Source organism: Sceloporus occidentalis, unplaced genomic scaffold, assembly GCF_023333645.1.
Source record: "Sceloporus occidentalis isolate IW3139 unplaced genomic scaffold, rSceOcc1.0.p SCAF_4, whole genome shotgun sequence".
Lineage (NCBI taxonomy): Eukaryota > Metazoa > Chordata > Lepidosauria > Squamata > Phrynosomatidae > Sceloporus > Sceloporus occidentalis.
The window spans coordinates 174,775,684-174,791,844 of NW_028316984.1; the positions used below are offsets into that span (position 1 = coordinate 174,775,684).

The 16,161-nt window shown below is 39.6% G+C and overlaps 1 protein-coding gene across 5 annotated transcripts in view; it reads right to left on the reverse strand.

Annotated features, from left to right (window-relative positions):
* Positions 1–1,481: 1,481 nt before the first annotated feature.
* Positions 1,482–16,161, reverse strand: part of EFCAB11 (EF-hand calcium binding domain 11) — a 56,643-nt gene continuing 41,963 nt past the window's right edge. For all 5 annotated transcript variants that reach the window (XM_089523577.1, XM_089523579.1, XM_089523576.1 and 2 more), the window contains one exon: positions 1,482–3,157. In XM_089523577.1, coding sequence (XP_089379703.1) covers positions 3,058–3,157 — 100 coding nt within the window. In that variant the 3' untranslated portion in view covers positions 1,482–3,057. The remainder of the gene's footprint in view (positions 3,158–16,161) is intronic.

Genomic DNA, 16,161 nt, shown 5'->3' on the forward strand with positions numbered 1-16,161 from the left:
ATAATAAAATCAATTTAAATAAGGTAAAAAAATTTAAAACAGTAAGAATAATTTAAACAGACTAAAATTAAACAAGTTAAGAAAATTAACAAGTTAAAATAAGATAGTTTAAAAGCGGTAGAATAGTCCACCACAATTTAAAACCATGCATATTTGCTGATTTGGCTCCAGAGGCTTTCATAAGGAATTATCTTTATTCCACATGGCATTAGAAGGATACAAGTGTTGACAACTATATGTTATACTGGTCAATGACCGAATAAATTTTATTACTATTACTATTAAAAGTGTTGACAACAATCAAGCCTGTAAGAGGAGGTTATTTCACCATCGTGGCACCACTGTAGAGAAGTCCTCTTACACATCCTTTCATTGCCCCTATCTATGGGACGCAGAAGACAGTATCTTCTGTAGACCTCAGTCCCTGGGCAGACAGATAGATAAGCAGGCAGGCAGGCCAGACTGACAGACAGACAAACAGTGTGAACTGTTCCTTAAAGTATCATGATCCCAAGCTGTTTTAGGGGTTACATTTTATCACCAGAACCTTGCCTTCAGACTGGAAGTGTAAAGCTAGCCAGTTCAATTCCATTAAAACTGGTGTTACATTGATTTCCACGTGGTATTTTGGTCAGCAGTCTAGCTGTTGCATTTTGCACTACTTATATCTTCTCAGCCATCTTCAAGAACAGTGCCATTTAGAATACATTACAATAGTCTAACTGCGAGGCTACTAATGCTTGGACTTCTATGGCTAAGTTATCCCTGTCTAGGAAAGGCAATACTTGGCAAACTAAACAAAATTGGCTCTAGACTCTCTGATAAATAACAAACAAATTTAGAATTCAGAGACATGGTTGTGTTAGTTTGGAATATCAATATGCAAAGGGATCTTCCAGCACCTTTGAGACTAACCATAAAAGAAGTTGTAGCATGAGCTTTCATAGACTTGGTCTACCTCCTCAGATGCATGGAGTGAACAGTTCATGCCTCTGAGGAAGAAGACCAAGTCTATGAAAACTCATGCCACAACTTTTTTTGCACAGTTAGTCACAAAGTTGCTCAAGATCCCTTTGCAAACAAATTCAGGACCTTTATCCTCCTCCCCCGTGTTTTTTTTTTACTAGTTAGAGCAATCAAGGCTATTTCAGTACAGTTCCCTGGCCTGAAACATGGCTGAAATAGGTCTAACCCACTGTTTTCCTTTGAGTACAGTGAGCAAAAGAGTAATTTTAATTGTTATTGACTTGCAAAAGTGAGTTGACAGTAAATAACTGACAGACTGAAAGAAGGTGAAATTAAAGGTCATACTGTACAACTGAATCCTGTTTAAAATTAGTTTGATTCTAACTTTCACCTTGTTCATATCTTCATAAGGCAAATGTTATCTTGAATTCATATGGTAAAGGGATCTAGAGAGGCTATTTAGATAACAAGACTCTAACGAAGTTGAAGAAATCACAAAATGCCAGAAATAAGATAGTTAAGCAACAGTTTATTTTAGTAATTTGTTTAAGCCACCCTTCATCTTTGCAATACCATATACAAATTGTACAGAGATGATTAAAAAAATACATAACCCAATAAAGAAGGAAAGAAGGCAGCAAATACAATACAGAGAGCAGCAAAGGGTTATGGGCAAGGAAGTAGCAGAGACAGAGCTAATAATCAAGATCAAGCTGAAGACTCCTTTAGATCTCAAACTGAGATTTTCTTGTTGCTAAAACAAAATTTGAGCCTGCTTTTAAAAGTCCTGAACCAGAGCTCCACACAGAGCTGTTCACAGTCCTGTCAGACTTTGAACCCACTGGAGCCTGCTGAACTTTGTCTTGTCTTACTATCCCACTGAGCTTTGGTAAGGAATGGTGGAAGCTGCAGTCCAACAGTATGCTGAGGACTTCTCTTTCTCCACACTGGTATTACTGGATACTGAACTCTTCCTTACATTGCCTTGCCATCTCAAAATTCAAACTCTTGCTTAGGCCCCCTTGCCCTCCTTTGGCTGGAATTCCATCACGATGAAGCCACCAATGAGGAGGGAACACAGCCTAGGATTCCCTAATTTCTGTAGAGTGTATTCCCTTGTAAGTAGGGTTGCCATAATTCTCTACTATAAACCGGGTCAAAATGTAAGACAAAATTTAGCCCAAAATATAGGGAAATTGTAGGATAAAATTTAGACCAAAATGTAGGACATTTAAGAAAAATGGAGGACCTTACATGTCCTACATTTTATGCTAAATTTTATCCTACAATTGTCCTATGTTTTGTCCTACATTTTGTCTCGATTTATAGTAGAGAAATATGGCAACTCTACTTGTAAGTGTACATAGGTATGCAGCTTAAAACACTCCTTAATATTAAAGATGGCACACAAATATATTTCCTAAATAATGCTACTAACATGGACTTATACAATCAGCCCTTCACATTCACGGACGTGGCATTCACGAATTTGGTTATTTGCGATCAGAGGAGCCAGAGGAGCCCATGTGCAAGCTGTTCCCAAGCTGTCCCAGGCATTGGAAGAGGTGGGAAGGGCTCGCGCAAAGGCTCCATTGGTCCCTTCTCCCATGTTTGGGACAGCTAGCGAATGTGACGAGCTGACTGTATTTCATTCTTCCAGTAAGATGCTGAGAAAATTGGTTTTTAAAGCATAGAATAATTAACTAAAATGAATGAAATGCTAACAGAATATTGAAAAGACCCATTCTCCAGTTGCATGTGCTCAAATTCTTTAAGAATATGATTTCTGGAACTTTTAAAAAACTTTCCTTTTTCCACTTTCATACAAGATGAGCAAGGTGTATCATTTTGTTAAAATCGGTTCACATGAACAACATTGTCAGGAAAAGGAAAACAAGGAAGACAAATTAGAAAACCAGAATAGAGTGGTAAAACAGAATCTACATTAAAACACACAGTACATTCCATGGAAATTTCAATGGATGGCATTGTGTAATTGAATTTATTTTTAAAAATTTCTGAAGGAATATGCTCTATATGTTTAGGAAAACAGGGAAATAATATTTGGCCATTTTCATGAGGAAATATACTTTAAGTGAAAGGAAATTCTGAGAAATTTTCCTGTCCATAGTTCATTGCGGATTCAAACTCTTTGAAGCTGATATGGCCATCAGAATCCTGATCAACTTCCCTGCAAAAGAAAAACATTGCCAACATTTGTAATTACCATTCAATTAAGAAAATTTATATATGGCTTACATCATACACTTTTATTTCAGCATACTGACTGTATTGGTGAAAAATAATATCAAGTTGACATCTAAAACAGAGCTGGGCAACTGTGGGAGGCTGAGGGGTCCCTCACTGCAAGAGATCTTGGAGGGTTGCATCCCCTGCATTATTTTGCATCCAAATGCCCTACTATATCCCCCCCCCCCCCCTCCTCAGGATTTAAGGCACAGAAGAGGTGTTTTTAGCAACAGAAAATTTATCTTTAGGTTTCTACCTTTAGAAACTACAGGTTTCTATCTTCAGAAACCACAAGTCTCAATTCCTATTTTGGAAAAAGGTCTCTCCTGGGCCTAAATTGGCCCAGGCTGACCAAAAAAGTGGTGAAAATGTTCCTATGCCCCCAGAGGACTTTTGAGGGCAAAAATGGTTTGAGCCCTGAGGGCCACAAGAAGCCTGCTGTCCACCTCATCTAAAGCAATTGCCTATGATGGCCATTTTGTAAAAACGAAACATAAATTAAGAACATAAGGAGAACCACATTAGTTTAGTGACCAATCAGTTGCCCTTGTGAAGCCACTTGGATCTCATTCTGGGAGAAACATGGGATATGCATTCAATGACTAAATAAAGCAACAAAGCCTGCCAAAAATGACTGCAACTGCATCCCCTGTTTTAGACTTCTCAGAGACGTAACTCATAACCATAGGTAACATTTAGTGCTGTTCTTCAAATGTACACCAGAAGGTCTTCCAAGCCCCTGAAGCAGAATCGGTGCATGCAAATTGTTGGGGAATCCATTCTGCCAGTGGACAGTGCCAATTGGCTACAACTCAATGCATCTAGTATGATTCAGAGTGCATTACATGGGTGGGTTACAGACCGCCGAAAAGTGGTGGCCTGCACCCGCCTCTTTCCCAGCCGGATCGGGGCCTCAGTGGCCAGAGCGGCAGCCACTGAGGCCCTGATCCGCCACTTTCCAGGCTGCGGGGAAGCGGCAAAAGGCCCCTTCCCCGCAGCCTGGAAAGGGGTGTCCTTGGGGCTTCAAGCCCCAAGGACACCCCACAGCGGCGGGGAGGAGGAGAAAAAGGCCGCTTGGACCCTTCCCCTCTGCGTCGCTGGGCGCAGCCGTCTGAAGGCTGCGCCCAGCGACGCAAACAGCAAAAGGAGCTCCGTTTCGGAGCTCCTTTTGCAGCCGGGGAAGAGGCACACTATGCGCCCTGGTGTGGCGTGACGATGTCACATCCGCGCCGCCCCGTATAGAGGCGGTGCAGTTGTGATGTCGTAATGGCGGCGGCCTTGTGGAACGGCGCCGCCATTTTGTGCGCGCTCCGCGCGTGTTAGAATTGGGGACGTCCGGAAAGGACGCCCCTTTCTAACCCTAGCGCGCACTTTAAGGCCCATTTGTAACGGGCCATGGTGTCCATTTTCAACCAGTACTGTAATGAAGGTGTGATCTGGGGCCCCATAGGTCAGAGTCCAATCCCCAGCGCAGTGCATGAAATCCAGCTACAGCATCCCCAGCAGGCAGCTGTCTAGTCTTCTTTGGAGACATGCAGAGAAAGAGACCCCATCATCCTTCTAAGTAATCAGTTCCATTGTCAAATAGCTCTTGCTGTCAAGAAGTTTCTTCTGATGTTCAATCAAAATCTATCCTCCTATAACTTAAAAACATCAAGCCTAGTCCTCCCTTCTGGAGCAGCAGAGAACAAACCTGCACTCTCTTCTCTGTGGCAGCCTTTAGATATTTAAACAGGGCAATCATGTCACCACGGTTTTCTCTCTACCAGGCTGCTTCTCAGCACAGTATGAAAGAATTCTGCATCTTTACATATCACTCATAGTATATTGCTGCTTTTGTACAAGCCTTTTAACTATTCTTGACAAACTAGTGGACATCTTAAAATAAGGAATATCTCAGAAGCCTACAAAAGTAGCCTTGATCAATCATGTTCAATTCTCACATGTTAGCAGCCTGATGCCTTAAAACACACAGGAATATGGCTTGGCAGAGATGAAAGTGGAGATGGTGCACTGAAATAGCGTAAGACTATGATGTTGCAGCACTGTGAATAAAGTTCCATACCTATCGCCTATTAAACTGTTTAATTGCTGCAGAGCTGTGGGGCAAAGAAAGCTGAAGTAGGTCAGCAGAAGTGCAGGATGACAGGTGAGCCATTCCAATGCCTTGCCTCATTTGGCACATTGATATTATATGAACAGAAAAGGAATGTTACTGTCAACAGATACTTTAAATATATTCCTTAGGGTGCTACTACAGGGAAGGTTATCATTAGGATTAGCAAACTGGTCTTGGGCACAAAATGGAAATAGAAAACCAACATCTAATTCCTTCGTTGGTCCATTGATCAGAATTGGCTGCACAGGAAATAATACTTTGCAACATCCCCAGAGGGTGACCTACTATTTCAATTGATGTTATGGAGAATTTTCTTTAAAATACTCTCTTAAGTTAAATTCCCCAGAATAACACTAAACAGAGTATTTTTTTTCTTTACCTGAGTAAAACTATTCTAATGAAAAGTCCAGACACTGTCTCTAAGAAACAACACAGCATCATTTCCGTGCAATAAGAATGAAAGCAAATGGGCTTTCAGAACTGATCATCTTGGGATAATTCTCATAAGACTGAGAAAAGCTTTATCACTCCTACTGAAAGCTTTTGACATCCCCCCCCCCCAAACGTATGCTAACATAGTTTTCACATGCCCACTTAACACAGGTCTAATCTGCACTGCAGAAATAATGCAGTTTGACACTGCTTTAACTGTCATGGCTCCAGTCTATGGAATTTGGAATTTGTTGTGGTACCAGAGATCTCTGACAGAGGCTTTAAATATCTCACAAAACAAATCCTAAAATTTAATAGCATTGAGCCATGTCAAACTGCACTGTTTTACCATGCTTCAATTACTCAGTCTGTAGTTAAAAACCATGGCCAAAGAGTGGATGCATTCTCATTGCCAACATAGGCAATCAATATGATAATATGGTTTGCCAGGAAAAAAGGTAACAGTGTTTGAAAGATTGGAAAGATAGTGAATAAGGAAGGGAGATGATAAAAGAATATAAAATTAATTATGCATATGTGAATGTCTCCATATTCACTTTCTGTAAGGTATTCATAATTGTATAGACCTTTCTCATAATATTAGAACCTGGGGCCATGCAGGCAACCTGAATGGTGGTGTATTGATCACAGACAGGAGATACTCACAAAGCATATAGTCAAGTTATGGATAAGTTATCACTAGGTGTGGTGATGGCCACCAACATGGATGGTTTTAAAGTAGGATTGAACAGATTAGGAAAGGAGGAGGTTACCAGTGGCAACTAGTCACAGTGGCTCTAAAAGTCTTGTCATATCAGCTGCAGGGGAATATGAGAGGGTAGGAACTAATATGGTCATATCCTGCTTGTAGGATTTTCACAAACATCTGAGTACTGTGGGAACAAAATGTTGAATGAGATAGGCTGTTGGCCTGGTCCAGGATGGCTCTTATATTATTACTCTTAAAACCATTAAAGAGACAGAGTTTTGCTCCATAATAGAGCACTAGAAGTCAGAAAGGCAGGCATTGCTATATGATTGTAAAAAAGAAATCTATGGCTTAGAAAAGTACTAACTTTCTTCATGTGACATTGGTTTCTGTCCCTTATATGTGACAGCAAGAAGTTATGAACAACATACTGAATATCATTGTTCTTGAGAATCTACTTACACTTTACATTGAGATTTAAATGGAAAACTTCTAGAGAGGTTCTCAAACACAGAAGAGTGTGTATGTATGTGGGAGGGATTTTACCAGTTTCAGGAGACTTTAATTATCTAAGTGAATAAGAAGTTAATTTATATTCTGCAGCAGCTTATGTTGTGATACTAATCGCTTCTACAGTTCTAATAAAAGATCAGAACTAGATGCTGAATGCTACAAAACACACATTTTTATGGTGGAAAGTTATCGAATAAAAACATTGGTCACAGCTATTCTAGACTGCAAGGGCAGTTATCCCAGACTACAAATTTATAATGTATTTACTCAGTTAAAATGGTGCATCTGTCATCAATATGGATTTTAAAATTATCCCTATTGCCTTCATCATGACTGTTCCTTTACATTCTTCCATAAAGAACAGAGCTGCAGTGAAAACCTAGAAGCAGAACTAATCCAAAGAGCCAGTAGCCCTCTCATTTGTTCCCATGTTGCTGGTGTGTTGCACTGCAACATCATGAGGACTCTGGGATTCAGTCCCAAAAATAACTGTTTCAAACTCTGGCTACCATCACGCTCCATCTAAGTGTATTGCCTACCAGACCAATGAGGGGGACCAACCCTTGATAGGATGTTTCCCTTCCATCACTGGGGAGGAATGTTTGTGTTTCTCTAGCCCTCCTTCACCATCCCAATGTTGATGCAGCTTTAAAAATCTAACTAGACAGAGGAGAAAGAAGAATATGTAAAAAGACATTGTAAAAGAAGCTCCCTTGTCAGAGGTTTTCCTACGATATCTCTATTTGATTTTCTGAATCCTCATATTACATATAACATTGCTGTAAATCTATTTTGTGGTTATTTTCATACTCTAGTGCACTACTTTGTAGAATGCTAGGGATGGAATGGAATTTAAAAGGTCATTCATCTATTTCTACTGCCCTTTTCCAGTCTAAAGACGTAGGCTGATACATGCACAATCCTTCCCCCACCCCTCCCACTGTGGGGTGTTTCTTTTGCTGGCTATTATCACTCCTTCTCCAGCAATGTATTTATTATCCCTTTGGACTCTTTATAGAGAATAAGGTATTCCTGTAAGGAGCACAACGTGTCATGTGTTTAATTACAGACTTCCAACCGATGGCTTGTCACACTCTGGGATAACTAATAAGCTTGCACTTCCCTGTGTGGTCTTAAACAGTAGAAGGTAACCCCTGGGGAAATGAGAATGTTTCTCCATGCGTCTTTCTACTGACAGTTATTCCAGACTTCAAGCTCTCATTTATAAAGCTGCACATGAAAGCTGAATTAAGAATACCACTTTGGATCAATAGTGACCTACAGATAATGGGCCTTATAAGTTCTTTGCCTTCCAGCATTGACTCTTATTGTACAAAATCCCAAGACTTCAAAAGTTAATACTGGTCAAAACTCCTGTGGTGCCTTCATCTATTTTGGATAATGCTTTCTAGTGGAAAGGGAGGGTTCTATTTAAACTATTTTTAATAGTCATTCTACTACCAATATTTCTACATGGGGCTCTTCAGCACTGCATTTCCAGGAGTGAAGCCAGTGCTCTATTGTGGCTAGAGTAAAGGTGGACAAAATGGCACCCTTCAGGTATTTTGGACTACAGTTCCCCTTGGCCACTGACCGTGGTGACTGGGAGTTCTAGTCCAAAACAACTGAAGGAAAAGAGGTTGCCTGGATCTGAACTAGATTATTGGATTTAGACTGAGAATACACTGGTTCAATTTTTTAGGTTCTTGTCTTTAAGACTTTTATTTGGGGGGAAATGAACTAATTATAAGCAACTATTTGTAAAAATTACTGGTAAGCTTTGCTTCTCCTGTTGTAACTGGATTTTCTCTTCGCTGCCTCTCCAACCAGTGTCACCTTTTGCACTGCAACAAAATTTGCTGCAGAGGATTTTCCATGGGATAAGAGAAACTATTTTCCTGCAAGCTATGCTGGTGGAAATGCTTCTGTCAACAGAATAACACAGTTGGATCCTGGCCTTCATTCTTTAATTTGACCAATACAGGTGGTTAATCATGCAAATAGATCTGAGAGACTAATCATAAAGATAGGTTTGTGATGATCATGTAGATTGGAATAATACAATCACAGTAGCAATGATGTCTGCTCCTAAAAGTGCAATTCTCCACTGAAACTCTAGGATAAGAAGTTTTCTCTTGTTTACTCAGGCAAAGAGGTTCCAACAAATAGTGCCAATAGTCAGACTTGCAAAGGAAGGGAAAAAATAGAAGACAAAGGAAAGTTTCATAGAATAAGGAATACCACTGAAGGCAGTCTAAAAAAATTAGGCTATAGATTCTTGCATAATAGGGGGTTGGACTAGGTGGGCCTTAGGATTCCTTCTAATTCCATAATCTCATGACTTCTTAAATATCAAGTTCAGAATTACGGAAAACATAAATAAAACAATGTTTCTCTTACTGAGTAGGGGAAAATGGTACCAGCCAGACAGGTACTGGAAAGTTATGAAAATAATGTATCCTGTTTAACACGTTCAAACAGATATTCAAACTGTTATGGCTGTACAGCAGAACTCCATTGTGATCGAATACTGATCTTTCTGATGGCAGATAAGCAACCTTTTTATTTGGGCCAGCCTTTATCACTTAACTCAAGTTAATGCTAAGGAGAAAACTGGATGATTACTTTTGTCTTCTTTTAATTAATATATTTTTGTGTCTTTAAATTTTTGGTGTTTTAATTCTGACTGTACAGTATTTAGTTTTATCACTGAATGCCATTTTGAGGGAGAAAATTAAGATATAAATTTATTAAATAAATGAAACATTCATTGTGAGTTTACTGCATTACTTTGAGTTTAGCTAACAACATGTATAGTAGCTTTACTTCTTTTAAAGATATAGATGTTAAGAAAAATTAGATAAAAACTTTAAAATATGGAAGAATTGTAAGTATTGCTGTAGTTTTGTTGACTAAAATAGTACAGATCTGATAGGATTACTGGCAGTCAAAATCCCCGTTTTGAGTGATGGCATCCTTAAGGATGCATTTAAGTTGTCATAATATCATCAAGATGTGTAGGTACTTACCCAATGAAATAGTCTGGAGTGCTCTCCAGTTTTTTAGATGATAAGATTAAATCACAAACTAGTTTAAAATGATGGGATTAAAACCAAAAGCAGTACATTGTGTGGAAGATAAATGAACAGTTCAAAAACTGAACATGAATGTCTCCTTTTTACTTGACAATGGTTTCTTTCCCCCTTGTTACAATAGCAGTACATATACACTACTTTTAAGAAAATTGAATCTCTGAATACTTCTAGGTAAGAAGTCAAAAGGGGGAATCAAAGGGTGCTAGCACACTACACTGTTATTGCATTATACTTTAAGTGCCATGACAACAACCTATGTAATCCTAGGACTGGTAGTTTTGGGAGAGGCCTTTAGAATTCTTTGCCAGAGAGCTTGAATGCCTCAATAAACTACAAACCCCAGAATTCCATAGGATGTTGCCATGACAGTTAAAGTGGAATATAGTACTATAACAGTTTATAACAGTACTATAAAGTGGAATATTGGCACGTTACAGACCGCCCGTTTGGGGCGGCCTGTAGGCGCGCCTTTCCCCGCCGGATTGGGGCCTCAGCTGCCAGAACGGCAGCCTCCGAGGCCCTGATCCGCCGCTTTCCAGGCCGTAGGGAAGTGGCAAAAGGCCACTTCCCTGCGGGCTGGAAAGGGGTGTCCTTGGGGCTTCATGCCCCAAGGACACCTGGCAGCAGCGGGAAGGAGGAGAAAGGGGCCGCTCAGCCCCTTTCTCTTTTGTGTCACTGGCGCAGCCATCTAAAGGCTGTGCCAGCGACGCAAACCGTGGTAGGAGCTCCGTTTCAGAGCTCCTTCGTGCGCCGCAGAAAGGGCGCTCTATGCGCCCTCCCGTGGCACAAAGATGTCACGTCCGCGCTGCTCCGTTTGGAGGCGGTGCGTTCGTGACGTCATAATGGGGCCCCTGTGTGGAACGGGCGCCGCCATTTTGTACGTCCTGGGGACGTATTGAGGTTAAGTGCATGCGTAAGGCACGCACTTTGCCTAACCCTAGTATGTCCCCAGAACGTACTTTACGCCCATTTGTAACAGGCCATAGTACTATAATGTGGAATATAGTACTATAACTCTTGTTGTTATGTGCCTTCAAGTCGATTCCTACTTACAGTGACTCTAAAGTGACACTTAAGGTGATTTTCTTGGCAGGATTTATTCAGAGAAGATTTACCATCGCCTTCTTCCAAGGCTGAGAGATTGTGAATTACCCACGGCCATCCAGTGGGTTTCCATGGCCAAGTGGGAATTCAGACTGTGGTCTCCCAGAGTCCTAGTCCAACATTTGAACCACTACACCACATTGAGTCTGGTTTACTCTTCTTACCAAACCCAAGGTTACAGCTAATGTATGCATGATGACATCTTTCTAAAACAGGTACTAATAGATGGTGATGGAGTGGTAAATTCTGAAGTGCAGGCTCTCATCATGGTAGTCCCCAAAGCAATACTTTGAAAGGCAATCCAAAAAGGCAAATATCTGGGTGCCCACATTTTGCCCACTCTAAACAGAGAAATTGACCTGAAGGGGATGTTGAAGTCTTGTTTGGATGAATGTAAGAAAGAAGTAAAGATAAGGGGTGGTAGAGAAAGAGGGAGAGAATGGGATCAAGGGATGAAAATGGAGGGCCCACTGCTGTCTTTTGCCTCACCTACCTCAAATTCCAGACTTGTCCACGTTTCATATACATCCATCCAACAGAATTCAGCCGGGGGAACTGCTTCTGTGTCTCAACAATGAGAACAATACACTTGGGGGGGGGGGGGGATGATTGGCATCAACACTGAATTTGTTCTGACACCAAGTGCAAACATGGCTCCTTCTCAAAGTCTTTGGGGTCTGATTAGTTTCATTTAAATCTTCAGATGTTCAAGGGTTTCAGACAGTTTTAATATGTTTAAACTTAACTTTTCACATTGTTGAAATGGTTTTAGCCTGTTTATTTTTTACTTTTCTCAGCTGTTTATGGGCCCGTACAGACAGGCCAAACTAAAGCTGCTTCAGGTCACTTTGAAGGTATAATGTTTAAATTATGCATGCATCCTAAGAAGCCAGAAGCTGCACCAAAGCCATGCTCTAGTCCTAAGGACCGGAGCACAGCTTTAGTGCCACTTCTGGCCTCTTAAGATACGTGTGTCATTTAAAAAGTATACCTCCAAAGTGACCTGAAACAGCTTTATTTTGACCTGTCTGTACGGGCCCGATATTTATTTTATTATACATCACCCAAGATCCCATGATATAAGGCTGTATATAAATACTGAAATATGTGCATACATGGAGGCACTGGGGAAAATCCATAACTGATGACTGCTGTTATAGTACTAATACCTACAACTAGAAAAAATACCTAAATTCTAATTTGCATCCACAGAGCATAGCTAACCTGCTAGTATTTGAAGTGAGTGCCTACTGCTCCATTCCTGAGTTATCCAATTTTCCTACTTTATGCCTATGTATTTATTGAGTGCAATTCAATTATTCTGAAAGATGCTATTAGCGGCAGTGTAAATAAAAACGCTTGAAAATTCCCCTGCAGCATGCATCCCTATTATACTGAAGTACATTTTAAGTACAGATATCTAAAGAGAAGGCTGTAAAGCACTACAAATATATCCAGTCTTAAGAGAAAGAAGAGGGTGCTTCTTAAATACTGCAATACCTAAGTACAGATCAAGTAATTTCTTCCTCAAATATATTATAGAGTTATCTGGTAACATCTTAAGCTTGATTATGAGATAAGAAAAATGAGACAGATACAGTCACTATTTAAATCCTTAAACAGCAGCTACTGAAGAGCTTTTCACTCTTCTCAATAGTCTTCTAGTACATTATGATCCAGCATGAACAAGAGCATATTGATGAGGAAAATTATGCATCCAGCTACATGGACTTTTTACAGTAGCAGGGTTTTCCACAAAAGAAGCAATGGAGAGCACCATGTTCATTTTAACAGCCGGGAAACAGAGCAGATGAAAGTGTAAAGTCTATGCCTCTTGGCTGAGCAATTGTAATGTTTTGGCAACAACGTGGCAAACATTCTATAGATTTACAAAGAGGGATCCAGGCTATTTTGTTCCTGTAGGTGACATCTCAAATTTATTTCTATTAATACAGATAGTCTAGCAATACAGATTAACAATGCTTGGGAAACCAGGTTAAAATGTTTAAATGTTAGAAGATGAATCAACAGAATCAGTAACAGATCCAATCATTTGCCTGCAAAGTAACAATATCCCAACTCAAAGACACATATTAATTTTAGTATTAAATATACTAGCATTAATACACATATTCCTGGGCAGAGGTTGCCATCGACTTCTTTATTCTGTCCATTTCAGTATCATTAATATATATTAAAATATTAGTGCTGGATTTTAAAACTGAGAGACCTACAGTCTAAGGTTATGCTACGGATGCCTGTTACCATAGGTGAATTTTCTTCCCTTCCCTCTGTAGCCCTCTGCACCACCCAAAACCCATTTCTGAGAATTTCTCAGTCCTCCAGAGTCAGTTTTGAGGGTGCAAGGTGGTGCTGCAGAGAGTGATTCCAATGAGAGAAGCATTATCATGAGTACAAGCATTCCTTTGGATTATGATAAGCAGTTTGTTTTTAGACAAAATGTAGTCCAGATGTATTGAGCATATGAAGAATGGTGCTCTGCATGCTCATTGTATTACACTGATAGCCACAAGTGCCATAATGTTTATGGCAGATCTCCACAGCAGATGTTTTCATAAGTTGGTAGTACCACTGTGCTTTTACACTGATAGTATGTCACATACTGTCTCCTAGTCCCAATGCCCTCCATGTTTAGTGATTTACAAAAGCAACTGCTCTTTGAGAAGTGATGACTTATCTTGATGGAGATGCACTCATCAACTTTGCACAAACTATGACCATACACACCTTGTACAAGCACAAAATATATTTCTGCACTAAGTGGGACAGTGCATCCTATCAAATCCTTGTTGAGATGAACTTTAGGATTAAGCTGTACAAGTGTCTTCTATAAAGGAAGACACCATTGCCTAAAGGACTATGTGATGCTAACAAACCCCAACATTTAGAAGGTCAGAATACTGTTAAACCTAAAATGGATCAGTTTTTAAAAATCTATGCTTTTACTGGTGCACATAATTTTCCCTTTCCTTATTGACTGAACTCATCCATCTGTTTAAGATAAATCACATAACAGCTTTGTATAGCTAGATAATATAGATTGCTACCATAGCTGTCTGTAAAAACAGATGGAGCAACAGAACATTATATTCAGCATATGCAGTTGCACAAAATTTGCAGCTTTTAAAAACAGTGACATGCTCTAATATTTATTAAGGGAATACTGTGCCAGGCAGCTACAAACCAGAAAATCGATAGAAATTGCACTACATTAATCTGTACTTCCAACATCTGCTGAACTATTGATTAAAATCTGTCAGTTTTATTCCCAATACTGCATTAATAAGTACAGAAATAATACAAATTTAGGCATGTTTTGCTGAAGAGAAAAAGCAACGGAATAACCACTCACGCACTTTGATTTCAATTCATTTCAGCAAAAACCTATGGACATGTTTATCTTTCTCCCATTGAAATAAATGGAACTTAAAAGTGCTTAGTTTTAGCAGAACCATGCTTGTTGTCTGGTTTGTTGAAATATTTAAATTTATAAAACAAATTGATCTGTTTGTAGATGAGTGACAGAGAGATAGGATCCAATTTCATTCAGAAAGCAGTACCCCGTATCTTATGCCATGCTATTCTAAAGAGCATCATACTTTGACAGGAAGATTGTTGGAGGATAGTACACAGGTATTCCTTAAAGTGGAAGGCTTAGAATCTGCTTGCCACAAGTCTGAGATTGGGTACTGAGAAAGGAATGGATACTGATATCATATTATTCCTATATGAGTGGGTTAGATACCTGTGATCTAGTAATTTCATGGAATCATAAAATTGTAGAATTGGAGAGGACCTCAAAGATCATCTAATCCAGTCCATTGCCAATGCCACATCCACAATCATAACACACTTCTAGATGGTCATCCAAACTGTTTTAAAACATTAAATGAAGGCGAGTCCAGCACTCTCAGAGGCAGCCCATTCCACTGATCAAGAGCTCTTACCATCCAACAGTGGAATGAATTCTTTCCCTCCAACATTTCACAATTTAAAAAATAAACTGCTTACATGGGGCCAATCAGAGTGTGGTCAAGATGGAAAAAGTTATTAATGAGGAAGAACACAAAAGCTAGGAGAAGTTGCAGCAGTTTGCTTTTGTCTGAGCATGCTAGAAATGCTAAGATTCCACCCTCTCTTCTCCTGTCTCGGCTGCGGGGTTAACTACCTTTGTACTTTGACCTCAGTTTGCAGCAACTGAAGTATGCTTAGGGCAAAAAGGGAAAGTGGGAGGAGAGAGAAACTGGGCCATTTTATAATCAATTGAAAAAGTAAAACAGAGGATTAATTGGGATTGTCCCAATTATTGGAGAATATGTGAACTGCCTCAGAGGATGGCAGGCTTTCCCTGCCACCATTTTTACTTCCCCTTCCTCTTTGTTGCAGTGCTTGAATAAAAATACTTGAACAGCCAATCTCCCTCACCAAAACTAGTAGTATCTTCCAGTGCACTTGATATCTTTTGACTACAAGTCAACAAGTGCAATTGGTTGCAGGGCGGTTCCTTTATCACTAAGAGAAACTGATCAATCAAAGCATTGATTTAGATTTAGAAATGTTTGAAAATATTTCTTCTTAAACCCTTTCCTTTGCAAATAGTGCAATGTTATGTTTATCAGCTCATCTTACACATTTAAATCACTCACTCACTGCTAAACAGAATTTATTTCTTTTCTGTGCAGATCCCTTCTATTAAGAAAACAGTAACAATATTAGTCAAGGGCAAACAGCAGACTTCAAAATGGGTTTTGAAGACTGTCTACTATATTCTTATTTAAAAGCCAAATAAGAAAGTACAGGCTGTATAGCTCTTATCCAGAATTCTGATATACTCCGGATTCCAAAATTGTCCACATGGGTGCCTGATACAGTGACACCTTTGCTTTTTGATGGTTCGGTATATAAAAACTTTGTTTCATGCACAAAATTATTGAAAATATTATGTATAAAAT